The 26,044-nt window shown below is 43.0% G+C and overlaps 7 protein-coding genes and 2 non-coding genes across 9 annotated transcripts; 6 read left to right on the top strand and 3 right to left on the bottom strand.

Moving 5' to 3' along the window:
• Positions 1-5,323: 5,323 nt before the first annotated feature.
• On the top strand, positions 5,324-7,262 carry LOC115762207. Its single transcript, XM_030704333.1, has 2 exons — positions 5,324-6,081; positions 7,148-7,262. Exons 1-2 carry the CDS (start codon positions 5,363-5,365, stop codon positions 7,221-7,223), a joined length of 795 nt encoding a protein of 264 aa, XP_030560193.1. The 5' UTR covers positions 5,324-5,362; the 3' UTR covers positions 7,224-7,262.
• Positions 7,263-9,766: 2,504 nt separating this feature from the next.
• Positions 9,767-9,840, top strand: Trnat-agu. Its single transcript has one exon. It is a non-coding gene; the product is annotated as a tRNA-Thr (tRNA).
• A 1,020-nt stretch (positions 9,841-10,860) lies between these two features.
• Positions 10,861-10,934, top strand: Trnat-agu. The gene has a single exon. It is a non-coding gene; the product is annotated as a tRNA-Thr (tRNA).
• A 184-nt stretch (positions 10,935-11,118) lies between these two features.
• Positions 11,119-11,836, bottom strand: LOC115762356 (tctex1 domain-containing protein 2). Its single transcript, XM_030704525.1, has 3 exons — positions 11,790-11,836; positions 11,383-11,724; positions 11,119-11,284 (listed from the first exon to the last, which is right to left on the bottom strand). Exons 1-3 carry the CDS (start codon positions 11,834-11,836, stop codon positions 11,119-11,121), a joined length of 555 nt encoding a protein of 184 aa, XP_030560385.1.
• Positions 11,837-15,154: 3,318 nt separating this feature from the next.
• On the bottom strand, positions 15,155-16,584 carry LOC115762493 (protein late bloomer). The gene is made up of 5 exons (XM_030704730.1): positions 16,419-16,584; positions 15,912-16,079; positions 15,686-15,844; positions 15,420-15,623; positions 15,155-15,328 (listed from the first exon to the last, which is right to left on the bottom strand). The coding sequence occupies exons 1-5, from the start codon at positions 16,476-16,478 to the stop codon at positions 15,257-15,259; spliced, it is 663 nt and encodes a 220-aa protein (XP_030560590.1). The 5' UTR covers positions 16,479-16,584; the 3' UTR covers positions 15,155-15,256.
• A 1,288-nt stretch (positions 16,585-17,872) lies between these two features.
• LOC115762494 (protein late bloomer) lies at positions 17,873-19,273 on the top strand. Its single transcript, XM_030704731.1, has 5 exons — positions 17,873-18,206; positions 18,268-18,441; positions 18,510-18,662; positions 18,715-18,912; positions 18,970-19,273. Exons 1-5 carry the CDS (start codon positions 18,147-18,149, stop codon positions 19,042-19,044), a joined length of 660 nt encoding a protein of 219 aa, XP_030560591.1. The 5' UTR covers positions 17,873-18,146; the 3' UTR covers positions 19,045-19,273.
• Positions 19,274-19,508: 235 nt separating this feature from the next.
• LOC115762490 (polypeptide N-acetylgalactosaminyltransferase 3) lies at positions 19,509-23,049 on the top strand. Its single transcript, XM_030704726.1, has 6 exons — positions 19,509-19,980; positions 20,588-20,688; positions 20,775-20,955; positions 21,015-21,181; positions 21,243-22,498; positions 22,562-23,049. The coding sequence occupies exons 1-6, from the start codon at positions 19,847-19,849 to the stop codon at positions 22,721-22,723; spliced, it is 2,001 nt and encodes a 666-aa protein (XP_030560586.1). The 5' UTR covers positions 19,509-19,846; the 3' UTR covers positions 22,724-23,049.
• Positions 23,050-23,222: 173 nt separating this feature from the next.
• LOC115762491 (protein late bloomer) lies at positions 23,223-24,301 on the top strand. Its single transcript, XM_030704728.1, has 4 exons — positions 23,223-23,362; positions 23,424-23,597; positions 23,649-24,002; positions 24,077-24,301. The coding sequence occupies exons 1-4, from the start codon at positions 23,303-23,305 to the stop codon at positions 24,230-24,232; spliced, it is 744 nt and encodes a 247-aa protein (XP_030560588.1). The 5' UTR covers positions 23,223-23,302; the 3' UTR covers positions 24,233-24,301.
• Positions 24,257-25,897, bottom strand: LOC115762492 (protein late bloomer). The gene is made up of 5 exons (XM_030704729.1): positions 25,778-25,897; positions 24,914-25,096; positions 24,699-24,854; positions 24,448-24,645; positions 24,257-24,377 (listed from the first exon to the last, which is right to left on the bottom strand). The coding sequence occupies exons 1-5, from the start codon at positions 25,835-25,837 to the stop codon at positions 24,306-24,308; spliced, it is 669 nt and encodes a 222-aa protein (XP_030560589.1). The 5' UTR covers positions 25,838-25,897; the 3' UTR covers positions 24,257-24,305.
• Positions 25,898-26,044: the final 147 nt, after the last annotated feature.

Here is a 26,044-nt window from a genome sequence, read left to right as displayed (position 1 = left end):
CATTTAAGATAAATGATCGCCTGCCCAACAATGCACAAAGAAGAGTCACAAAAACTTTTGGTCACGTTTGTGCTATTTGGCGGCGCAGGCATATGCTACAATGGGGGTTGGCTCCATTGTCAGGGGAGGGTGGCTAGGCAGCGTCTAGGTTGCATTCACCTTGCCGCAAATTTTAATATGAAGCTCAAGTTTAAAATTCAAGACACATGCAGCAGCTTAAACGTTTTAGAAATCTATTTTTCAAAATGCCAACTCCGGACAGACGGATGGGCGAGGCGGGGCGGTCACATGTGTGCGTAGAAATTGGTAAACGTTGTGCGCATTTAATTGAAACGTCTGAGCGGCACACGGCTTGCAGGCGTGGCAAGAAGGCAGCAGGTGAAAGTGTTCATTCACTCAAAAGAAAAACGATGCCAAATAAAGGCCGATGAACAGCAGCAGCGCATATAGGATATACAGTTCCATTTTGAGGCCAGACATGGACTGCAGCCGGTCGAGCGTTCGCTGCGCCGCCTTCAATTTGGTGCAGTGCTCGTAGAGTATCAGCGTGTGCCGTATTATCGTGTGCTCCACCCATTGCAAGTGCTCCAGCTGTTTATAGAACTCGCCGAAACTGGACGTGAGCATCTGCTCATAAATCTGCGCCAGCACTCTGCTCGGTATATAAGTGTCCATGCTGGTAATTACACTGGCGTCCAATTCGGGCAGCTGCAGCTCATCGATTAGCGCTTCGCAGGCGATCAACGTGTCCATTTTTCGCATGCCCTGCAAACGTTTCAGCAGCTGGCGCAAGGACTGCTCCTGCCCGGGCGGCAGGGTGCCGCTCGAGCTGTTCAGCGAGTCCAGGGCTGGGCCATAGCTGCCGCGACAAATGGATGTGACGATGCCGTTGGCCACTCTGCGCTGCAGTGGTGTTAGTGTGTGTAAAAAGGACATAGCCTGCAAAGGCTTAGCCGTGCTCAATAAAAATATACAGTCTAAAACAGTCTAAAAATATATTAGTCTTGTAGATTCTCTCTTATCATGTGCTTAGCTCGTGGGGCGTGTAGGGTGAATTGTGGAGTGAGTGTGTTTGTTGTTTTTGTTTGTTTACATATTTTTAGAAATTTTGTTGTTTTTTTTTTGGTTTATTTTTATGTTTGAGTTGTAAAACTTTGTTTGCCAGTGTCATTTTTCAATATAAGCTCAGCTCAGCAGGGCGCTCTGTTAAGCTGCTGTTAAGCTTCCTCTCTATTCATTCATTCGATTACGCGCTCTGCTAAGCTGCTGTTAAGCTCTGCTCTCTCTTCATTAATTTGTTAAGCTTTTCTCTCTCCCTTTATTAATTCGATTGCGCTCTCTGCTAAGCTGCTGTTAAGCTTTCCTCTCTCTTCATTCATTCGAATGCATTCTCTGCTAAGCTGCTGTTAAGCTCTCCTCTCTCTTTATGCCAAAGCCCTTAATTGAGCATTTTAGTTCTCCATTTTGTTAGTATTTACCTTTCCTTTTTTCATATACCCTAATTTGTTAAAGTTGAAAACGTGCCTTAAAGTTGACGTTGCATACCGCTTGATGATGACAGGCGCGACTGCCTTCGCACACGGCTTGAGGCCCATAAATCGAGCCACATATGGGCGACATTACAAGTGGCTGCCGTCTGTGCGCTCAATTCAAATGGAAATCAAAGTGGGCGTTCATGAGTTAAACACTCCAGTACAGTCACAGCTACAGCTACAGTGGCAGCTCCTATGCAGGTCCTGCCAGGAAGTTGGAATGTGACAAAGTCGCTGGCAATGCGCGCACTTGTGGTTTACGACCTGGGCTTCAGCTCTTTTTGCTACTCTTGCCGAGCTCAAGTGTGGCCAGAGGGTGCGGCTGGGCTATAAAATGGCGTAGCGTTTCCGCTCTCGACTGCCACATTGCTCAAAAATTTATTATTCTCATCTAGATGAGTTCATTATTTTGCAGCATGTTGCATGCGGAATGTAAAGTGTAGCAAGTTGAATGTCGAATGCGAAAACAATTTAATTTTATTGTTTTGCACATAAATTTTTCGGTTTGCCATACGCCAGAATTATGCATTGTTTTTCATTGGAATGGCAAAAGGAAACAACTAGAAACAAATGCTTTCTTCGGCACGCATACCATTAAATACCCTTTTATATAGATAGAAAAAATACCCACTTCAAGCGTTTAAACAGAGCGACAAGAAAAATATAACTGTATTCCAATTGCGTACTTAAAGTAAAAATATATACATATACATATATACATATGCATTTTAATAATATATAAAGGAGCACGCTTACCTACTTTAGAAAAGCTCTCTCTCTCTCGCTCTCTCTGCACATGGAATACGTTTAATTGCCGCCAATTTATCTTCAGTGCAAAAGCTCTGCATCAAAAATTACGCAACGCACATTCTACCGATGGTTAAATATTGCAAGCCAGCTGATGAAAGGTGAATATCACTATTAAAAACTATTAAAACACACACTCTGCACATATTAAACGCATTTCACACAACATAATTATTGCAAATGGTTTTTAAAAACTATTTTTCACACACGCACAACAGAAACAACCGATCAAAGGGAGGAACGCGCACTAACTAAATGTTCTCATTAAGGAAGCGCCTACGCTAAGCCGGCAACGGCATATGCACTAATACAAGCACAGCCAAGAGCATAAATTTCACAGAACTCGCTCGCGCTCTCAGCTGAACCAATGTAACGGGATCATAAGTGTCGCGGCCAATGGTGGACATTGCACGACTTCTCCCCAGTGAGTGAGCTATAAGTAACTACTTAAATATGCAATGACTTCTCCCGGTCATAACATGCACAGTGCTCAGCAACTTGAGCATATAACGGAATCAAAAGCATGAGAGCAAATAATGTGTGCAGAATGGCCGAAAAAGTCATCTCCCACGCTCAACCATCTATGTTCGCTCTTCAGATAAATGCGCTCTCTGCCAGTGCCATGATCCGTGCATACGCTTCTGCTATGCGTTACAAATTTCATATCAAAATTATGATAGCCGCTAGCAGGGTATTAAAAAAGGAAACCCCTATGAAATCTGAGACACTCGCACATATGTGCATGTGTCTGTGTGTGTGTGGGTGGGGGGCGGGCATAAAAAGTTGCCTGCTTCGCTGCTGGCCATATAATTGAGTCACGTTTGGCCAGGGCTTAGATGCGCCTGTGTAAGATATTCAGATTTATGCCGCGATGTCGATGCGAATTGGAAAAATATATATGTATTACATACACATGTATATAAACAAATTGCTGTACTGTGATTTATGTGAGCGATATTCCTGATTGCATATTAGTAAAGTCGGGGGTTGGGTTTTTTTTTATTTTTTCGGCCACATTTTTGAGCTGAAATTAAATACAGAATGTTTTTAAGTTAAAGCATAGAAAACGTATCTACAGAAAATCTGAATTATTATTAAAATTATATCAATTAAACTGTTAATTGTATTTGGACTCAGATTCGAACCAGCAACTTCTCTTTTATATAAATATTTTGAAAAATATGTAATTAGTTTTAGTAAAGATATTAAAATTATGCAAAATTAAATAGCACAAATATTTTCTGAAATTCCTATTTGAACCCAGGGATAAGCACACACACACACACACACACACACACACCGAAGCGCATATCACAGCAGCCGTTAAGACCACAAATAAACGTATTTTGTACGTTTTTATTAAAGTAATATGCCAAACGCTATGCTCTCATTTTGGCTACGTGTTTATAATGCCAATAACCCGGCAAACTGCAGACCCAGCCCGACCCAATCCAGCCGGGGGCATCGTCAATAAACAGAAACTAATACATGCCAGGACTGCAGCAGGAATCAAAAGGCGTGCTGGCATCCGCGGCCAGGTTCAATGTACGTTGACAACGAAAATTTAATTTATCTGTATCAGTTCCACTTGCCCCGGCTGACGACTGGAGCTGAATGCCAGTTGACAGAAGGCACAGGAGCTGCTGCCGGCACAGCTGGCGGAACACATGTTTCAACAAATTCATCTGCCATGTCACAATGCGCAACGGTATGCAGAATTTTTGCCACCCCATTCCAACCCGCCCTGTTATTGACATGGATATGGATATGGCTATGAGGGAGACATGCTAGTTTCGGCCAGGCTGCACACAAACGCTGCACGTGACAGGACTCAACGAAAAGTGAAACTTTCTGTGCAAATATTTTGCAGGCAAACAGCTCGCACTTAAAGCGAACTCCCAACTGGAATCTTCCGGTCTCTGTCCCTTTAAGCTGTTAGTGTCATTAATCAAATGGCGCCCAATAACTTTGCCGGAGCGCGTCAGCGGTTGCCAACCCTTTCAGTCGGCTGCCCCGCCTGCCGCAGCAGTCCTTTTTCGATACCCTGTATTAAGCTTTAGAGAGTGTAGGGGGGTCCTATGAGGTTCAAACGGACAGCAGTAGGTGAAATCGGGCCCATTTAATATATATATATATATTCCTGATCAGCAAAAAACACTTGCAGCATTCATGCCGTGAAGTCCGTCTGCCTGTCCGCCTGTCTATCTTAGATCATCCTTTCGTCCTTTCGTCCTTCAACGAGAACTTCTTGAGACTTTCGAAATCCGAGACACACCACATTTAATACGAAAAAGGAATCTTTTAATAATTCGATATGGATTTTTGTTTAATCGAAATCGATAAGTATAGATTGTCATCATAAATATCTATCTTACCTCAAATGAGGCACGCAGGCTTTCGTTTAGTAAACATAGATCCTGTGTATTTTACTTAAAAGACAATCCTCAGAAATGCATCCAAAATGGTTGAAATAAATAGAGCTAGAGCTAAGATTTTTGGTATAAGTAGATACTAAAATGCTTTATTGAAGTCTTCAAAATAGCAAAGCGATCGCAGTATAAACACCCGAGTTATTGACGAATAACTTTACCGCAAGCTAGGCCTGTGTTAGCTGAGTACAGGGTATCTGGTCGTGGCGCACGCCCGACTAAAGCAGCCGCACTTGTTAGCTGTTGGCGCAGTTTCAGCTTGTTAGAAACCATTTTTGAAATATGAACTTTTTGAGCTGTTGTTGTTGTTGTTGTTGTTGTTGTTGTTGTTGTTGCTGACGAATGCCGGCAGTCATTAATAAATTAGGGGTTAAAATGCCAGGCGAGGAGGGGATGGGCGGGAGACGAGTCGGTGCCCAAAAAGTTGTTTATTTAATTGAAAGTGAAACGAGCGACAACTGATTTGCTTAACTCAATTAAACAAGGCGCCGCAGTGGGTCGAAGGGGGCTGTGCATTGATTTTACGTTCCAGCCAGTTGCTGTCAAATAGTTTTAGTTTGATTTAAGCACAATCTTTAGTTGGAACCCCAAGAGATGAATAAAATTTTAGGCAACTGGTACGTGGCCGGCGAGTGCCGTGCTCCGGGCCTGCTCAGCCCGGTGGAGAGCGAAATTCTGAGCGCCAGCGACAACGTTGACTTTGGCGAGGTGGAGGAGCCCGATCTGGATCTGGCCTACGATCAACTGGAGGCCATCAAGCGGCGTCTTAAGCAGCTGCAAGCCCACTTGATCTACCCGCCCGCCGATCCCTGCGAGCTGACGGGCACCAGCCGCACCGCGTCCGAGGACCACGGCTGTCTCACAGACAAACAGTTGATGCTCCAGCAGCTGCGACGCAGCAACTCTAAGCTGCGCTGCCAGCTGCGACTTCAGGCGCAGCATCTGCAGAGCTCCCGCAAACATCTGCGGCTGCTGGAGGACATGCGCTGCCAGCTGGGCAACAGGCTGCGCCAGATGAGCGCCCAGCTCGACGAGTTAGAGCAGTTCAAGCAATCCATCCAGCACCAGGCTGGCCTCTGTATCGAGCGCAACGAGCAGATCAAGGCGACCAAAATCGATAAGCAGAATTTCCAGACGGAGCTAAGCAAGCTCAGCATCCATTCCAGAAATCACATGCGCCTCATGGCGCCCCTGCGCTGCCACAATCAGCTCCGATACGATCTTAGCCTCGACTTGATACTCACGCGCATCTTCCTGCATGCGCTCTTCGGCAACATGGTCGAGGACTGGAAGTTCTGCATTCGCCGTCTCAAGTGAGTACTGTAATTTACTACTATCTACTACTATCTACTACTATATATTACTATCTACTACTATCTACTACTAATATCTATTAATATCTACTTGTATCTACTACTATCTACTAGTACTACTATCTACTACAATTTACTACTGCATACTACTATCTACTACTATATATTACTATCTACTACTATCTACTACTATCTACTACTAGCTACTACTATCTACTACTATATATTACTATCTACTACTAATATCTATTAATATCTACTTGTATCTACTAATATCTACTATTACTACTATCTACTACAATTTACCACTGTATACTACCATCTACTACTAGTTACTACTATCTACTACTGTCTACTACTATCTACTACTATATATTACTATCTACTACTGTATACTACTATCTACTATTTATATCTACTTCTATCTACTACTATCTTTTACTATCTACCATTTTACCACTATCTACTACTATATACTACTATCTACTACTAGCTACTACTATCTACTACTATATATTACTATCTACACTATCTACTACTAATATCTATTAATATCTACTTGTATCTACTAATATCTACTATTACTACTATCTACTACAATTTACTACTGTATACTACTATCTACTACTATATATTACTATCTATTACTATCTACTATTTATATCTATTAATATCTACTTCTATCTACTACTATCTTTTACTATCTACCATTATCTACTACTATCTACTACTATCTACTACTAGCTACTACTAGCTACTACTATCTACTATCCACTACTATCTACTACTATCTACTACTTTCTACTACTTTTATCTACTACTTTTATATTCTACTATCTACTACTACAATCTACTACTATTTACGTCTATATACTTCTATCTACTAATATTTGCTTCTATCTACTACTATCTACTACTTCTACCCTACTCCACTTTCTAGTAATACTATATAATACTATATAATACCACATATTTTGTACTTCTGCTACTATTTACTACTCTATTATATACTACTATCTACTACATAAAATACTACTATATGTTACCATTTTCTATTTATTTACAGAAAGAATTGCCGCGGCGTTAAGCTTCGCATGCTGCCGCCCACGGACTTCCCCCCGATCTGGCCCTGGCGTGATTAAAATGTTGACCCAAGTTTCGGTCATTAATTGTTTCAAAAATGTGTTGTGTTTTTCATTCGGCGTTTTATTGGCTGCGTTTTTTGGCTCCAAAGTTTTTGGTCTCGTTCTAATTGCTTTTGAAATGTCGCTCAATTAAGATTATTGGCGCTTGGCGGCTTTTATGGCACTCTTGTGGATGGGCCCGCTCGGTCCTGCGGCGCACTCGTAATAATTATAAAATTTCAGCTTGGCGCATCTGAAATTGCCTCAGATTAATGGCGTGCGCTTTTATTTGAAGGCGTTAAAGTTAAAGTAACAATATCATAGCAGGAAGCCACCCTACCATCCCGTTACCGTCCCCTGTCACCACATTCTAATCCGGCTTGAAACGCCACACAAATGTACGCATTCCCACCAGGATAAGAAGCTGCAGCTAAATACGAAATGGCATCAGATAAAAACAAAGCAGATTTGTCTCTCACACACAGAAAAATACCCTGAAAAACCCTCAAAAAAAACCTGAAAAACCGAGCCCCTGACAGCCCGCAGCTAAGCCGAAAGGCAGCCCAACACATTGGCATTGACACTGGGCTCCACATCCTTGTGGAGCCTTGTCAAACTGCGTAAAAACTCAATTGCTGCGCATTGGCAGACAAGGAGCACGCGGACACAAACTATGCATCCAGATCGGGTCCCGTTTCGTGTTCCCTTGCTGACAGTGCCCGGGGCCAAGGCTACATTGGGTTAAATACGCCTCAGTCCTTCGCCTGCTGCTGCTGTGCTGAGTGAGAGATAGCGCCAAACGGCAAAAGCGAATTTATTGGAGTCATGTCCTGATAAGCGTTCGCTTCAATTCCATGCCAAATTACAATGTTACATGGGCGAAAAAGCGATTAACCGCAGCTAAACGAAGGGCGAATGCCCTATAATAAGGCTGGGCGTGATTCATAAACTATATCAGAATATCTTGACTTTATATGGAGCTTACCCTCTTTGACTATTGCCTTTAGAATATCTAGACTTAACATGTAGCCTACTTGTTCTCCGCTGACTTTATCACTCAGAGTTGCATTGGGAATATCTGGACTTAATATGAAGTCTACACTTATCCTCACTGACTATATCACCAAAGTTTTTCCGCTTTTATAAGGGTATACTATTATTTCTCACACAGCCTTGTCGACCTTCATATAAACATTTATTGTTTCTTTATTGATCGATTCTACAAGTACATTTCATACTTATATGGAGGTTGAACCAGAATACTTGTTCAAATTTTCAAATATTTGCTTCTTGATTTGAACCAGAATCCTTTTTCAAATTTTCAATTCATTTGTTTCTTGTTCCAATTATAAATTTTTATTTTATTTGAAATCAATTCCATATGCTCACCTAATATGAGTGCCAAGCCCAATCAGAAAATCACCTTAATCTCCTTCGTCGTAATGTAGGGTATACAAACATAGATAGACACATCGAGATACAGGCAACATAACACATCAGACTACATGGCTGATACACAGGAAACGCATTAGATACTTTTTGGTACATACTCCTGGCTAACTGGGCAGGCTGTGTGCCGACTGGGCCGAGTTTGGACGGTTCTGGCCATTGCGGCGGCTGCTGTTGGCTGTTGCGATAAAAATCTGCGTAAAATGATGCGGCAATTTGATGAGCAACTAACTTCGAGCAATTAGTTTGGTCGATTCGTAGTCGGAGGCTGGAATTGGAGTTGTCGTTCATGTTTTCCGGCTGCTAAACTGTTGCTCCAGTCAATGAATGGCAACTGTTATGGCAGCTGACATTGGTAGAGGCAACGCATTTAGTGTTAATGTGTTTGGCAACTGTTTCAAGTTTTGGTGATTTATGTGCCAAGTAAAACTAGAAGCTTTAAAGGTATCTTTGGCAGTAGATACTTATATGGCTCAGGCGGACGAGCAAGTCGAGGCAATGCCCATTTGGTAAAAATTGGAAAGCCTCTAGCCAAACGCTCTGTGTCAGTGGAAACGGTGGCAGCGAGTGGGAGTTGAAACTCTGCACATTTGCCTTTGGGCTGTTTTTCAGCTGTTTAGCAGCAATCTCAAAGATACATTTCAAGTGCTTAAGTTGCTGCCCGGCCGCAAGAGTACAAATAATTTCCATTTGGCCAAAGGCAGCGCCAACATTTGCATTTATCTTCAGCTCTGCTCAGCAGCAACAAATAGACAAACATGCCTACTGCCAGCTGTAACTCTCCGAGTATTTGTATAGCGTGTGAGAAGGAGAGGGCGAGTGGAAGAGAGAGCGAGAGATATGTCTACTTATAAATACTTTGTGGACTGGCACACAAGTTGTAGATAAATATGGCATAGATTACATAACTAGTTCTTGCCGCCGAACAATAAAAAGTTTTCCTTCTCCCCCTCTCTCCTCATCAACTCACACACACTCTCTCTCTCCCTCTATTTAAGCGTTTCTCTATTTTCCTAGATGCTTTTCCTGTGCACAGTTATTTATGATTTTTCTCGTACTCCACACGGCGTCTGCGGCATTCGTGTAGCACATTTGTCCGACTCGGTTGTCAGGGCGCCGTGGCTTAGTTGGTTAAAGCGCCTGTCTAGTAAACAGGAGATCGTGAGTTCGAATCTCGCCGGGGCCTTTGCACTATGCCAACAAGTTGGTTGACTTTTTTTTAAATTTATTTTTCGTTTCATATTTTTCAATTGGAAATTAGCAAATACTGAGTCAGCCATTTGCCACTTATTGTTGTTTCCTTTTCCGCCCCATGTTGCCTTTACTGTTATTATTTTCTTTTCTATTGTTGTTGTTGCTTGTTGCACGCCAACTGACGCACTCGCCCATTAACATGACTTCAATTGCCGCAATAATTGTTTCCATTATCGTTAAAATCGCTGAAAATTGCGCCCTGCCATGAACTCTGTACAAATTTTCAGTGCCAGAAATAAAGCTTCAGCAGAAAAAAAGCTTTGCCTATTTTAGCTTTTTTCAGACAGGTACTTTGCCTATCAGAGCGACAGCTGATAAGCCCAACTATATTTAAAGCAAATTCTATTTATTAATGCATAAAAAAGGCAAAAGATAATGTAGACAGGTGTGCTTGTTGCAAACATACCCTGCAAAAAGCAGGGTATTTATATTTATTAGTATTTATAAATATATTTATTTGTTAATTTGTTGTGGGATAATAATTGTTGAATATATAAAAAAAATAAATTATAATATTTTCTTGGAGAAAAATCTTTTTACTGCACATTTTAAGTATCTATAGACTTGCCTGTAGGTCTAATTTCTAAATGATGTGTCGGATAATAAGCCATTTTTATAGGGTATGAGAACTTTAACCAAGTTTTAAACATATGTTTAAAAAAATTATATATTTGCTTATCTACTTGTAAACAAACTTTTTGCCATGTTGTACCCTATAAATGCCTGCCATTATTTATACTATTTCTCTATATATTTCTCAGATACTAGCAACAAAGCAACCCACAGTCACATCAATATTATTTTCTGCATTGTTTTCCATATCTGTACCAAAAACATTTGAACAAATATTAATTCAAACAATGAACCGCTGAAGTACCCAGCTGTCAGAAAACAAGAGAACTTCACAAAAAAGTTCTCTCAAGTTGACTATTTTTACAGATGAAATCACGAGGGCGCCGTGGCTTAGTTGGTTAAAGCGCCTGTCTAGTAAACAGGAGATCGTGAGTTCGAATCTCGCCGGGGCCTGCAATTGAAGAGTACGGTTCTCTTCAATTATATATTCTTTTTATTTGGCTACAATTTTAACTACTTTCTAAGCGCTAATACTCTGAAACAGTCCTTAGCCTATTATAATTTCCAACTGGTTTGTGCAGTGGCTGCCCAGCTTTTGACGAGCTTTATCGAAAGCTTTCACAACTTTCACTCGCAGCTAGTCCTGATAGACCAAATACAAGACAACAATCATGAAGTACGTGGGACGCTCAAAAACCAGTTGAGTAAAGTTATCTCGCTTCTCGTCCATCAGATGGCACATCCGCTGATAAATGCCCTGGTTCTGCTTCTCGGCAATCGACAGCAGACAGACAATGCGATGCCTGTGAAAGATGTATATATGTATATATATATTGATAATGGGGTCATTTGGTTGGCTTTGTGGCTGGCAACGCATTGGATTATGATTTGCAACACTCACCGCCTGTGGTTTAGCTTCTTGACCCGGTCTCGTATCTCCGCGGCCAGACTCTCGGCCAGCTGCAGCGCGCGCCAAGAGTCATAATTGCGGCTGAAACGATCCCACAGCAGACGCTCCTCAATGCAATCTTCGATGATTTTATGGGCACGTTCCATATTGAAATTGGTGTGAAAGAATTTCCAATCATTTTTCGGCTTCTCCTTACGCTCGCCGCCCAACTCGCCGCCCACGCCGCCAGCCTCACCCTCGCCCGCAGCACTCTGGAGCGCGCGCCGCCGGCTCAGCATGGACTCCGACAGCAGCGCATTCATGCGATTGGTTGTTCGCACCGAGGCGGTGATGCTGCAGATGATATAGAAATCGGAACAGGTTAATTAAGATCTCAGCCATGACCGGGGCGCACATACCGCGTCTTCATTGTGCTCCAGCTGGACGCGGCCGTAGCGCCCGACATGGTATATACTTAGTATAGTCGGGATTTGATATATTCAACAAGGAAAACAAATTCCATGCGCTGCTATCTGCACACTGACAGCGCAGCGACGTCAACAACAATGACGATGTCGGCACTCTGACATGCTGACACGACGAGCAGGTCTATCAACCTGCCAGACCCCCCCCCCCCCCCCCCTGGGATCGGAACTTTGTTGGTTTTTGCCAAACTCTTCCGGCTCGCGTGCCGCTTATCATAAGCCCAAAGGCAGGCGCTCCAATTGCAGCAAACGACGACGTGGGTGTCATCGGCAAACGGAGCACAATCAAAAGTGTTGCCATATGGACGCCTCACAACCCCTTTCACTCTCTCCCTCTCTCTCTCTCCCTCTCTCACTCCCACTCTATTGAACCCTGCATGCACGGCACGCGAAGACTTTCGAGCCTTGATGAGTTTTGATCGGTTTGTTTGGGACACCTTTTCCGGCGGCACCAAATCGCGGCCATTGTGCGGTTTACGGCCATAGTTCAAGTACTTTGATTGCATTTACGACACTTGGAACTTTCATCTATTCCTTATTCAAAGTTCGTGCCATCGCTAACTGATAGTTATTCCGGCAAAATTTATGAAGTTATTAAATTAGATATTGCCGCAGAGTCACGTGCGTCGTAACAATTTTCTTCGGGCTCTAATTGTGTGTTGGGGTAGTCCATGGAATGCATTTGTAGGGCATTTCTTATGCCGAACAGCGCCGGGCAGCCGAATAGAACAGGTGAAAATTGCATGATTTTGATAAGTTTGTCTAGTCTGCCTGATTATCCATCTCTTTTTGCTTTGTGTCTTCTCTCTTTCTATCATCAAATACTCTTTCTTTTCCCTCTCGCTCTCTCGTTTGCTATGTCAGTGTCTTTTCCGTCTCTTTCTGCCTCTCACTTTTTTGCCTTGTCAATGTCATTCAAAATCCCATCCTGAATCTCTCGTTCTCTCTCTTTCTCTCTCGCTGTCTCTCTCTCTCTCCCTCTCTATCTTTACCAATCTCTTTCCCTATTGCTATCGTCTCTATTTCTCTCTTTCCCTGTCTCTCGCTCTCTTTTTCTCTCTCCCTCTCTCCCTCCCTCTCTCCCTTTCTCCTTCTCCATCTCTAAGAATCTCTCATTATCGCTTCTTATCTACATATAGATAGATTCCTCGCCGTTCTTTCTCATCAGTTCTCCTTCTCTCTCCCTCTCTCTCTCCCTCTCTCTCTCTCTCTCTCTCTCTCTCTCTCTCTCTCTCTCTCTCTCTCTCTCTCTCTCTCTTTCTCTCTCTCTTAATTCTGCATTTCTTCTCAATGCTTTAAATGTTATATTATAATATTTCGACTCAAATTTTAAATCTTCTTTTGACCTGTGCATAAAGATTTAAGAGCAGATACGATAATTGGATGCACAGGATCGAGTATTTGCCGGGACGGCTATAAATCTTTTATTACTCAAGTAATAAAGATGTGGGACAATTATAGCCGAGCAGTTCCATAAACCAAATACGACGCGAACCCAGCAATAAGCAGTCAGAAGTTTAACTGTAATTTCTGTTACCTCTGAGGGGGTGGAGGGTGGGGGGGCGTGGCGTACGAACTACCTGGGGCTTACTAATTGCCGTAGCACAAAACTTTACGACACGTGAATATGTGCCAAAATTAAGCAGCGACGCCGCCGCCGGCAACAAATTAACCAATTTTGTTGCAGGGGCGTGTGGGCGTGTGGGCGTGCCCACAATGCCAACACTTTAGCTGTGATGGGGCACACACACGGCTTTTATATACGGTATTTGCATAAACTTACGCTTGCATGCGACTCATGAGGCGCCTCGAATTATGCTACGAACTAAGACGAGTTGACTGCCGACTTCTCACTGCTTACTGCAGACTGTTTACTGCGATTTGGTTAAACGGGCAAAACTGCACGTGAGCTCGTCTCGAATGTGACTGGCATTTGGCTTCCAAAAACATAAAAGCGCACATGGCCACAAAAGGTAAGGCATACAGCTCTAACGGCACGACCAGAAGGGTTAGCAGTGGGAGTGGCAGCAACAGAAGGGGCAGGTGCAGGGGCAGGTGCAGGGGCAGGGGCAGGGGCAGGTGCAGAGCTTTGCCCCAGTCCTGGTTGGTATCTTCATGGCGTCTCGCATTGGTTTCAGTGGCATGTCTAAGGACAACTCTGACTTTTTGGTAGCAGCAGCGGCTCATGTCTGTCTCTCTCTCTCTCTCTCTGTGTGTGGGTGTGTGTGTGAGTTGTCTAAATTCTATTTATTTTGAGTAATTTAGTTTCTATTTGATGCATGCCACACCCACACACACACACACACACACACGCAGCTGGCCGGGAGGCAATTAAAAACTTGGGTTACAAACTGTCGACAGGGCTGCATGCAAAACCGTTTACTCCGACTGCCAGTACAGGTGTGTACTGTGTGTGTGTGTGTGTGTGTGTGTGTGTGTGTGTGTGAGCTCGCGTGCCACATTCACGTTGAAACATGTCCACTTAAGAATTGCATTTAAAAATCCACAAAAATCGGAACTATATATGCATGCGCGCACCGTTTAGCTTTGTTGGCCAAAAATTGTTATGGGTCCAAAGTTTGCATTTGACATGTATTTATAAAAAAATATGTTATTTGAGCACAGGTGAGAGAATATGAAAGGAGCTCAATTTGGCGCCTTTCCAACTATGAGAAGGGATATTTTGGAAAATTTTAAAAAAGAAAACCAAACTCTGGAAAGTTTTTTATATTAAAATTCAAATAAATTAACGCTAAAGCCTCCAAACGTAGGCAAAAGTAAAAGTATTTTAGAATCAAATTTGTAGATATTGCAGATCTTAGTATTTCATTCTACAGAGCAGCTATTGCATAAACATTTTCCCAAACCAAAAACTCTCAAAACTAAAATGATATCTATAAGTTGATATATTCAAAAATATATTTCAATACTCTTATTCTTCTAGAGGTAAAGTTCAAGTCAAAATTTCCTAGCTAAATCGATTCCCATTGCTTTCCACAACATAGATTTGATAACTAAAACTTGCAGAATCTACTTCCAACTTAACATGGCCTAAATTTTCTCAAAACTTGTTAGACTAATTCGAAAATTAGTTCCCTTTGGTAATATTCTAGTCAACATTTGCTGGCTAAATCAGTTCCCATTGTTTTCTATAACCCAGATTAGATTATCAGACGTAATGGAGATTACTGAAGCTTTCAGAATTTCGTCTCAACTGGAGTTTTGATTGAACAATAAAATTCTAAGTGACGTGAGGATCATTCCGTTTTTCAAAGCGAAAAATACCAATAAATAAATAGTTAACTTAAATAATATTTTATTTTGTATCTACTCAAGCATCGTTAACATTTCGGAGTATGTCATATAGTAGTAGTACATGTTGATTGTATTTGGTATATATCCTAATATCTGGAACGACGTTGCTCGTTGTTAAAGTTGATGCCCAAAATGGTGGCACACACAAAGGCGGCGGCCTAAATAAAATAATAAATTAATGAGTCAGTTTGGCTAGTTTTGCTTTTTTTAGTTGCCGAGTGCGCAAATAGAGTAGATAAGTGTACTTACCTCAACGGCTATCAAAATCCAGCCAAATACCCTAACGAACTTAAAGGCGTGCTCGTAGAAATCGATCAATTTGTTTAAGCAGCCGTCGGGGTAAACCGTGTGCGTCGATGTGGTCGAGGTGCTATTGGTGACATAACAGCTCTGCGGGATTGTGATATTGGCCTTGGTATAATCGATGGGGCCATTGATGCCGCAGCACTTCAGCTGCAAAGGAAATGAGTGCGTATATATAGAAGAAGTCTCTTCGGAAATCGTCAAGAGCTTACGTTCGTCTGATAGATGGACATGGCATCGGTGCCATTCTTTTGCTTGTCCCAGGCCTGGTTCAGTTGCTCCCGCGACAACGTCTGCTCATCGATGCGCTTCAGATAGACAAAGCACAGCACGCTGCTCAGGATCAAGATGATCAGCAGCACGATGGCATACTGTGGGCATGATATATAAATTGATAGAAGTTATGTAAATATTATAGATGGATATAAATTTACTCACCGTCCAGGTGAGGCATAGGTTTTCCTTGATGGCGCCACAGCAGCCAAAGAATGAGATCAGAAACACAATCGAGCCGGTCACAATAAACAATATAATTATGGGGCGTGTCTCATCGGCGACATCTTTCAGTGCAATCGAATTAACCACAATTACGCTAATGCCAAGTATCTGTAAATATCCGAAAAAAACAAAAATGAAACAAAATTCAGTTATGAAATAACATTTCGTGCCACTTAGATATGAATGGGACTCTATGACGAAGCGCAACAGGTAAACAGCTTAAAAAAGTGTTTTTGCTTTTCCGTGTGTGCCGCACCCAGAGCCCTATCTCTACGTACATATATATATATATATATATATATATCTGTACAGTATATATGTGTACTTGAATTCCGTTGATAACCCAACTTTGCTGAACTTTGACGCTGACTAACTGCGACGCAGAGTTTTCCATTTCTTTTGTTTTGGTTTTTTTTTCTAATTTCTTGTATATATTTTGTTACTCACCGCGCAGAGGGCATTGAATATGAATACCAGATATTTGATCGTAGCCGTTGCACAACCCATTTCACTTTTGTTCTATTTCTAAGTATATAAACCAATTTGGCCCAAAACAATTGTTAATACTGCAACACAAAGTCGAATCGTTGCACGCTCGCTGACGACTTTTTTTAGACTGAATTACTAAAAAAATATACAACCGTCGGGCGGTCGCTTCACCGGCGGTTAGTTGCGATAAAAATTGTACGGGAAGTTTTTGTTTGACGGCGTTGAAAATAGAAAAAAAAAATAATAAAATAATAATAACGATAATAAGCGAGTCAGACATACACTGCGAGAAATGCAATGGTAACTCAACTACCTAAGCCCCAAAGACACCGTTTATCAGCAGGGCTAAGACCTCATATCTGGCTGACTAAACGTTACGTGGGGGTGAGTCGTTAACTTGGCTGAGTTATGGGAACTCAATTTTAACATATGTACTTTGTAGCAAAAACACGCCCATAAATATGACTGAGTTATTTAAATGGCAAGATACCCGCACCTAAGGTGTATATTTGGTTTCATTTGGGGGTAAAATAAATAATGCAGGTGAAATGCAAGTGAAAAGCAACGCAAGTGGAATGTATGTAGGTGGAATGCGAAATATTCACAACTCAGTTGAATATTTGGTTTCATTTGCGGGTAAAATAAAGTTGGGTGAAATGCAAGTGAAATACAAGTGAATTCAAATGCAGTAAAAGTGGAATACAGGTGGAATGTAAAGGGAGTACCTTGGAACTTTAAAAAGCTGAGTGAAATACAAGTGGAATATAAGTAAAGCACAAAATGCACATCAAACCCCAGTAAGCCTTATAAGGCAAGTGAAATATGGATGGAATGAAGGTGGAATACCTTGAAACGTTATGTGCTTAAAGTGACCTACAAGTGGAATTCTTTGAAGCATACATATTCACTGGATAAGTGGAATATAGGTGAAATAAAGGTGAATTAACCATAGGACTTATATGAAATGCAAGTGAAATATAGATGGAATATAGGTGGAATACTATGAGACACTGAACATAAGTTAAATGACAGTGGAATATAGGTGGAATATTTTGAGACACTGAACATAAGTTAAATGACAGTGGAATATAGGTGGAATACTTTGAAAAATTATATGATACAGTGTATTTCACAGTCGTGCATACCCGTTTGACGCTGCTTAACCCTGAACCAGTGAAGGGAACGTAGTGTAAACTAATTTGAAGATAACAGCGCTTACCTCACAAGCACTCAACTACACACAGTTATCACAACTGATAGTATTCGTTGACAATGCGCACTAACTCAAGTCTTTATGTGTGCGTATAAAGAAGCCAATTCTAAAATATATATACATATGTATACTTATAGTTTTTGCACCTGGTTGCGTTTGAGTGCACATCAAACTTGCTGGCTAATTGGCTGCAGGAGGCATTGCAGCTGAAAATCGATTTGTGACCAACTCATCAAATTCCATGCCATATATAAACTTTGCATGCCTCTGCACAGCTGTTTTGGTCTGTGAAGCAGCCTTATCAGCTTGAGCTGGAGCTGCTATCTTCGATGGCACTAAGCTTCAAATGGACATTCGTGTGTTATGTTTGATTTGGGCGTTAGGCTTTTTTTTATTCATGCCGCTCAGTTGGGTTATTCACGCTGTGCCTGGTCGACACGGCGAAAGAAAACGCTTTCAAATATATTCACAAAATGAGCTGCGGTACGCAAACGCTGAAAATCTCTTCATTCGTTTTGGATTTTCTTTGCTGCGTAAGTGTTTTTTTTTAATGAATTTTTTTATTGCTAATAGTTGTGATTTCTTGACTTATAGATATTTGCCTCACTGTCCATAGCTGCGTGCTCCTACGCATTGATAGTGTTCACACACAGCCAGGCCATACGCATACCCTGCATTTTGGGCATCGTGCTGGGTATCTTGCTCTTCGGCAGCACCGTCTTTGGCTGCGTTGCGGCGCTGCGTGAGAGCATACGGCTCAGCTGGATTGTGAGTACCCAAAGCAGATCGTTAAGTGTAGAGATTACAAATTGCATATTTCATATTTTCGCCAAAAGTATGCTGCCATTTTGCTGGCCTTGATATGCGCCCAAATTACCGTTATATTCGCACAACCCATCAACTTTGAGCTGCTGGCCAACGAGACCATCTCGAATGCCTGGCAGGAGCAGCTGTATTACAATGGCAGCATGTCCTACTATGAGATCAAAGTAAGTTGAAATTTAATTATTTAATTGATATAAATGAAAATAGCTTGTTTAGTACCACTGCTGTGGCAAATCGGGACCCCTGGACTATGCTGCCAGCGGACTGCGAATACCCGCCAGCTGCTATTTGAACCAGAACTCGACCATAGCCCCGGATTTATATACCGTGGGCTGTAACAAGCGTCTGGCCGGGGCTTATGTGATGGGCACCAGATACGAGCGCATCAGTGACTGGACTGTTGTTGGCCTGGAGGTACATATACATATATATATATTTCAAGTAGATTTACTAATTCCCAAAAATTTGCAGATATTGACTGTTATGGTTGCCGGCCTGCTTGCAATCACATTACAAAATGCGGAGCGTAGACGTTTGTACCGTTAGATCAGAAATTGGGCTTTAATTTGAAACAGTATTTAAAATTGTACAAATATTAAATGTTTGTTTTGTTAAGCATGCGATTTAAAATGTGCGCGTAAGCTAAAAGTTGCTCAGTTAAAAACAGCGCCATCTGTTGTGTATGAAAATAACTATTCATTTAAAATTAGCAGTTGAAGCAATTTAAATGCAAGGCATGTTTGCTGTTGTAGGTGATGCTGTGATCGGCAAACTCATCTGATGCATAAATTAATCTAATTCTTACCTAATAACGAACACCTTATTCAGTAAAATTGTTATGCATATTGCAAACTTATTAAGTATTGGCGCGCCTTTCATGGTTTCATTTGCGTAATGCGACACAGTGCTGCCATCTGTGCGCCCGAGTTATCGAGCGACCGCCACAATATATCGCATCGCCTATCGATATGTTGTTTACAACTTATAGCAGAATAGAAAAAAACAGGAAATTCGCAGCGCGTTCAACTAGTTTTCCGCTTAAAAAGATGAGATTTCAGCAGACAGCATGTATTCATAACGCATTTAGTAGCGTTGGCCATTAGGAGACGCACTCGCGGCTATCGAAGTGCTTAAACTGAACTGTGCATTGGTCGTGGCCAAGTTCAACGCTGGCCACAACAAACAACAGATCAATTTTCTTGGCCAACGCTTAGTTTGGCGCAAAGAGAGTGGGACTCCGAATTGTTGCCGGTCATTAGCACAGCGTAGCTGAAGCAGACAACAACAACGTGCGCGCAAGACACGGGTGTCCCAAAACAATTAATAAAGCAAACAGCCGTTCGTCAAAATGGGTCTGCGCTTCCAGCAGCTAAAGAAGCTCTGGCTTCTATACCTGTTCTTGTTGTTTTTTGCATTCTTCATGTTTGCAATTAGCATAAATTTATATGTGTCAAGTATACAGAACACTGACGCAGAGCCGCGGTGAGTAATGCAAATATAATCAGCTCTATTGTTATCTATGAAAATGGAGTGTGTGCTAAAAGTCTTAGTGAAATTTGCCACGAAATTGCAACCAAGCCTGGCTTCAACCGCGCATCGCTGCATTCGTCCCATTGCATAATTTTCTTCAAGGCAGCAGCGGCAGTTGTTGTTGTTGCAGTGTTGGCAACTTCCAAAAAGAAGCCAATGCAAAAATAAGCTAAAAGTAGCTGGCAGCTGCTTGGTTGACTGCCCACAGATAGCTAAAGCGGCTGAGGACCTCTGAAGCTAGCCAAATTGAGCTAGAAAACAGCTGAATTGTCAACACTGGTTGGTGTTGCAAGTGGCTGCCGGCGCTGCGGTTGTTTCCACTTGAGTGGGCCGCTGGCTGGACGGGTATCTCTCATCTCCAGCCTTGCTTTCGATTTTGCTGGCTACTTTGCATTTTTTTTACGGCATTTCTACTTGTTTTGCTGCCGCTGCTGCTGCTGCTTGTCTTATTGTTAAATGCCCAACATTATTGCTATTGTCATCTTTTGTTTGTTTGCTTGTTTATTTTTTTTATGTTTTTGTCTTTTTTCTTCACTTTTGGATCACTCAACGTGCAAAGTCATCCAAAACCGCCGCCCAAACGACGCTCGCTCTGGCCGTACAAAAACATTGTGGCCCACTATATTGGCAAGGGAGACATCTTCGGCAATATGACTGCAGGTTATTAAACCACAACAAAAAAAAAAAAAAAAACCCATAAAAAATTAAAATAAAATAAAAAACATTCAATGACCATACATTTGCAGATGATTACAACATCAACCAGTTCGAGCCTAAACAGGGCGAGGGCGCCGATGGGCGACCCGTGGTCATACCGCCGCGCGATCGTTTTCGTATGCAGCGCTTCTTCAAGCTAAACAGCTTTAATATCTTGGCCAGCGATCGCATACCCCTCAACAGAACGCTCAAGGACTACAGAACAAATGAGTAAGTCGTGCGTTAAGCTCTATTAATATGCTCTTGATTTGCCGTCTTGCCATTTCCAGATGTCGCGATAAACGTTATGCCCATGGCTTGCCCAGCACCTCGGTGATCATTGTGTTCCACAACGAGGCCTGGTCCGTGCTGCTGCGCACCATTACCAGCGTCATAAATCGCTCACCACGCCAACTGCTCAAGGAAATCATTTTGGTGGACGATGCCAGCGATCGCTGTAAGTCTCTACTTAATCTTAGTTAATCTTACATTCTTATCATCGCTGCCTGCATTCACAGCCTTTTTGAAACGCCAACTGGAGGCCTACATCAAGGTGCTAAATGTGCCCACGCGTTTGTATCGCATGAAGGAACGCAGCGGACTGGTGCCCGCTCGCCTCATGGGCGCCCAGCATGCGCGCGGCGATGTGCTCACCTTTCTGGATGCGCACTGCGAGTGCTCCCGTGGCTGGCTGGAGCCATTGTTGGCACGCATCAAGGAATCGCGCGAAGTGGTCATTTGCCCGGTGATAGACATCATATCGGACGACAATTTTAGCTACACGAAAACCTTTGAGAATCATTGGGGCGCCTTCAACTGGCAGCTAAGCTTCCGCTGGTTCTCCTCGGATCGCAAACGACAGACCAGCGTTAAGCCCAAGGACAGCACAGCGCCCATAGCCACGCCGGGCATGGCTGGCGGCCTGTTTGCCATCGATCGCAAATATTTCTACGAGATGGGCGCCTACGATAGCGAAATGCGCATCTGGGGCGGTGAGAACGTGGAGATGTCCTTTCGCATTTGGCAGTGCGGCGGACGCATCGAGATCAGTCCCTGCTCCCATGTGGGCCACATATTCCGCAGCAGCACGCCGTACACGTTCCCGGGCGGCATGAGCGAGGTACTCACCGCGAATCTGGCACGAGCCGCCACCGTCTGGATGGACGACTGGCAGTATTTTGTGATGCTCTACACGGCAGGTCTATCGCTGAGCGCGCGGGACAAGGTGAATGTGACGGAGCGCTTGGCATTGCGCGAGAAACTCAAGTGCAAGCCGTTTTCGTGGTATCTTGAGAACATTTGGCCGGAGCACTTCTTTCCCGCACCGGATCGTTTCTTTGGTAAAATCATTTGGCTGGATGGCGAAACGGAATGCGCCCAGGCGTACAGTAAGCACATGAAGAACCTGCCGGGACGTGCCCTGTCCAGGGAATGGAAGCGCGCCTTTGAGGAGATCGACAACAAAGCCGAGGAATTTATGTCGCTGATCGATTTGGAGCGCGATAAGTGCCTGCGTCCGCTGCATGACGATGTGCCGCGTTCAACACTGCAGCCGGTGACAGTCGGCGATTGCACATCGCATGCACAGACGATGGACATGTTTGTCATTACACCCAAGGGTCAGATAATGACCAACGACAATGTCTGCCTCACATATCGCCCGCCCAAAGCGGGCGCGCTCAAGCTGCTCAGAAATCGGAATGCAACGACTTCGAATGTGATGCTGACGCAATGCGCCACCGAGGCAAGTCAACAGTGGACCTATGACATGGATGTGAGTAATCAGTGGGCGTCGGGCCTGACTTTTCGATTAATTACATGCTTATCTCCATTACAGACACAACAGATTTCGCATCGCGAGACAAAGCTCTGTCTGACGCTCAAAGCGGCCACAAATGCGCGCAACCAGAAGGTGGAGAAAGTGGTGCTTACCATGGAGTGCAACTTCAAGGATATAACACAGAAATGGGGACTCATACCACTGCCGTGGCGCATGTAAAAACACGGCTTCAAAAACACGATAACGACAAAACGAGATAACAAAAAAAAACCCCCCTGCCAGCGATCTAATACAATGTGATATTTATTGAAATTGTTTAACGCCCCCTCACACACACACACCGACACATACACCGGGACACGCCCACAAGAATTGTTTTGAGTGTTAGCCTGGGAGCTTTTCTCCCCTGCACAAAAAACTTGAATGGTACTCTATGCAATTCTACGTCATATTTATTAAGTCAAATTTTTTAGGCAATTTTAAGTGGCAAAGTAACAAGTACTTTACTTAATACTTTTAACATTTTATAACACTTTAATTTTCTAACAAATTAAATAAACAAATATTAAAAAATTTAGCTTTGCTGCGGAATTTGAAACGGCGACCTGTCGCTTTTCATAGAGACTCATAAATTACATCAAAAGAATGAGAAATAATGTGGAAAATGTCAATGTGCTATCTCCACCTTTAATTCATGTTCATATATATAAATTATATTCAGTCTCTGTAGATTATCAGCTTTGCAGCCGCTTTAAAATTGCAGCATCTGCTGCAGATTGTCGCATTCGCGTTCGCAACATGATCTGCTGCTATAACACCATTAAATACACCGGACTCTTGTCCAATCTGCTTTATATGGTAAGGTGGCGTGTTAGCATTCGCTTAGCTTACATGATTAACTCAATCTTATCTCTTGCAGCTACTGGCCATAGGCGTGTTGGTCGCAGCTGGCCTGGGCCTGCAAATGGCACAGCCAAACACGCCGGAGCATACATACTTTGTGGAGAGTCTCGTGCTGGGCGCCACCATCTGCACCATAGTCATATTCGGCTGCTATGGCCTGGTCTGCGATCTGCTAAGCGTGAATTTAATTGTGAGTCTATGCATTCATGAATTATTCATGCTAATCTGTCTCATATTTCAGTTCACCTGCTTTATACTGATCGTGCTGGGCGTAGAGTATATGCAGCTGCACAACTATCAGCCGTATAGTCGCTATAGCGGCGCCTGGCAGCAGCTGGAGCTGACGCTGGCCTGGCATGGCCTGGACAAGCAGCCGGAGCTGATGCAACAGTATGAGCAGCAGCAGCAATGCTGCGGTTACAACGGCGCCAACGACTACAAGTCTTTGCATTTGCCCATACCGAAAAGCTGTTATCAGCTTGCTGCTGCCGACGACAAGCTCTTTACACGCGGCTGCCAGGCGACATTGAACCACAACCAGAGCCACATACAGCAGTGCGATAAGCTATTCATGTGGTGCATCATTGGCCTTGAGGTATGCAGCAGCCGCGGCATCCGCAGCTGCCAGTTCACTGATCTTTCTAGTAACTAATATGCGCATACCCACAGATCTTTATACTCGTCCAGACCATCGCGCTCAGCGGTCTGCTCTACAAGCTGCGTCAACGCGAGCGACGGGCACGACAACAGGTGCCGCCAGGTGTGCGCCGTGAGCCGCGCGCTAATCATGTGGGCTCGCGTGCCCAGCTGCTGGACAATATTTGAGTAGCTTCTCTATGGATCATAGCAGTTAAGTCGTTTATTGTAGTTTAGCAAATGCAGCGTATAAATCTTAGTTCTAGTACGCGTAACGGCGTGTTTTTGTGGTCAGCTGACAACACAGCGTTATGCCCAAAATAATGCCCACAATCTGAAAAGATAAACACACACATATAAAAGGATACATATTTTTAAATCAAAAGCTGCAGCTAATAATTCACCTCATAGCCAATAAGTCCGCCGTGCGCCCATCTCTCGGAGCGATAGATATTCAAATGGGCACGTTTAACGGCTGTCATGCAGCCCTCGGCATAGGGATAGAGCGCATGCACCCCATCCTTGGTATGGAAACAGCTCTGAGGCACACGCATGCTCAGGCTGGTGTAGTCCGAGAAGCCTTTGTCGCCGCAGCACTCGTACTGGACAACAGAAGTTACAAATATGTTTAACATTTGTGCGAACATGGACTTACCCTGCGCTCCACTTGATGCATGGCGCCCGGACGCACCAGCTCCTTCATCCAGACGCCCATGACAAACTCCTCCGTGGCATCCACATGCTTGGACTCATTGTAGTGCGCCAGACGATAGACGTGTGCACCAATCAGCAACACCAATAGAACCAAATGCTGGAAATCACAATCATTTAGCTAAAGCCCCTTTTTTGATATGGGATTTCCTTAATTACCACCGCCAGCACCTTGATGGAGCCCAGAAAGGCGCCCGAGCAGCCGATGACAGCGGCCAGTATAAGGCTGCCGGCCATGGCCAACTGCATGATCTTGTCCGCATCAATGTGATCCGCGGAGCCCTCGTCCAGTTTATAGAGCAGCTCATAGACGCCAGCCAGGGCGGCCAGGCTGCCAATTAGCTGTGCAAACATAAAAGTGAAATTAATTGGGAAAATAAGAAAATCATGTGAATTAACAACGCGTCACACAAAAACAAATTAAAAAACAAAAACCTGGCCAAAAATATAAAAAACAAAATAAAATCAAATATCTTGCCTGCCTTTGTCAGGCAGCAGAAACCAAAATAAAAACAAATACAGACGCATGAAATTACTTTCGGCTTTATTTTTAAATGCCCCGCCGGACACGCACACATACACACACACACACTCAAATTGTTGTGCGAAAAATGTTAGCAATAATTAAAAATAAGTAAAATGACATCTTGTCTGGGCATCGCATCGGAGGCAGGAGATTTGTTTGCTGCCAAATTGGCCATACAGAATATGTAAATAAATAGCAACAATTAAAACGTAAAGCGTGAAAAGTGATTGAAAATTTAATGAGATTTAACAGCATATATATAGGCTATATATATGTATGTGTGTGTGCAATCGAGTGCTTAATGAGCAAATTACTCATACGCACCGTGAGTCAAGCGGCGAGCTGTTTGTTAATGGAATATCTTGAGTAAAATCGTATAAATGCTAATGAGCGTACATATGTCAGCATAGCACTAATTCACATGCCTATTTTCGAAATAAGTTTATGCACTAAACTAAAACTAAACAAAGAGACTAACTGGATTTATGAAAACTCACCAAAGTAAATGTATTGAACACGACCGCGGTCCATTGCAGACACACCTGCAGTGTGGGCATTGCGTGTCGCAGCTACTAAATCGTTTTTAATTTATGCTAATATATATATATATATTTTTTTTGTCTTTTTTATGTTTTTTATATGGCATTCGCTCTGGTACGATCTCCAATCCGCATGAAGACGCGCGCGTCTCGTGGCCCAAACTGTTAATGCTTTTCGGCTGCCAAGAGAACTCAACTCGCTCAGTTTAAAGAAAAACTGCGAAA

Source organism: Drosophila novamexicana, unplaced genomic scaffold, assembly GCF_003285875.2.
Source record: "Drosophila novamexicana strain 15010-1031.04,08,12 unplaced genomic scaffold, DnovRS2.1 tig00000564-arrow-pilon, whole genome shotgun sequence".
NCBI classification, from domain to species: Eukaryota; Metazoa; Arthropoda; class Insecta; order Diptera; family Drosophilidae; genus Drosophila; species Drosophila novamexicana.
This window is presented reverse-complemented; position numbering and strand designations above follow the sequence as displayed.

Coding starts and splice junctions, on each gene's coding strand:
- LOC115762492 (XM_030704729.1), bottom strand. CDS start 25,837: ATGCCCACACTGCAGGTGTGTCTGCAATGGACCGCGGTCGTGTTCAAT. Junction 25,097..25,777: donor TGTTCAATACATTTACTTTG/GTGAGTTTTCAT, acceptor ATGTTTGCACAG/CTAATTGGCAGCCTGGCCGC. Junction 24,378..24,447: donor GCGGACTTATTGGCTATGAG/GTGAATTATTAG, acceptor TTATCTTTTCAG/ATTGTGGGCATTATTTTGGG.
- LOC115762490 (XM_030704726.1), top strand. CDS start 19,847: ATGGGTCTGCGCTTCCAGCAGCTAAAGAAGCTCTGGCTTCTATACCTG. Junction 19,981..20,587: donor AACACTGACGCAGAGCCGCG/GTGAGTAATGCA, acceptor CAACGTGCAAAG/TCATCCAAAACCGCCGCCCA. Junction 21,182..21,242: donor GGACGATGCCAGCGATCGCT/GTAAGTCTCTAC, acceptor CTGCATTCACAG/CCTTTTTGAAACGCCAACTG.
- LOC115762493 (XM_030704730.1), bottom strand. CDS start 16,478: ATGGGTTGTGCAACGGCTACGATCAAATATCTGGTATTCATATTCAAT. Junction 16,080..16,418: donor TATTCAATGCCCTCTGCGCG/GTGAGTAACAAA, acceptor GGATATTTACAG/ATACTTGGCATTAGCGTAAT. Junction 15,624..15,685: donor TGTCCATCTATCAGACGAAC/GTAAGCTCTTGA, acceptor TTTCCTTTGCAG/CTGAAGTGCTGCGGCATCAA.
- LOC115762356 (XM_030704525.1), bottom strand. CDS start 11,836: ATGTCGGGCGCTACGGCCGCGTCCAGCTGGAGCACAATGAAGACGCG. Junction 11,725..11,789: donor TGGAGCACAATGAAGACGCG/GTATGTGCGCCC, acceptor TATCATCTGCAG/CATCACCGCCTCGGTGCGAA. Junction 11,285..11,382: donor AAGAAGCTAAACCACAGGCG/GTGAGTGTTGCA, acceptor CATCTTTCACAG/GCATCGCATTGTCTGTCTGC.
- LOC115762207 (XM_030704333.1), top strand. CDS start 5,363: ATGAATAAAATTTTAGGCAACTGGTACGTGGCCGGCGAGTGCCGTGCT. Junction 6,082..7,147: donor TTCTGCATTCGCCGTCTCAA/GTGAGTACTGTA, acceptor ATTTATTTACAG/AAAGAATTGCCGCGGCGTTA.
- LOC115762494 (XM_030704731.1), top strand. CDS start 18,147: ATGAGCTGCGGTACGCAAACGCTGAAAATCTCTTCATTCGTTTTGGAT. Junction 18,442..18,509: donor GCATACGGCTCAGCTGGATT/GTGAGTACCCAA, acceptor TTTCGCCAAAAG/TATGCTGCCATTTTGCTGGC. Junction 18,913..18,969: donor GGACTGTTGTTGGCCTGGAG/GTACATATACAT, acceptor AAAAATTTGCAG/ATATTGACTGTTATGGTTGC.
- LOC115762491 (XM_030704728.1), top strand. CDS start 23,303: ATGATCTGCTGCTATAACACCATTAAATACACCGGACTCTTGTCCAAT. Junction 23,363..23,423: donor TGTCCAATCTGCTTTATATG/GTAAGGTGGCGT, acceptor TATCTCTTGCAG/CTACTGGCCATAGGCGTGTT. Junction 23,598..23,648: donor TGCTAAGCGTGAATTTAATT/GTGAGTCTATGC, acceptor CTCATATTTCAG/TTCACCTGCTTTATACTGAT.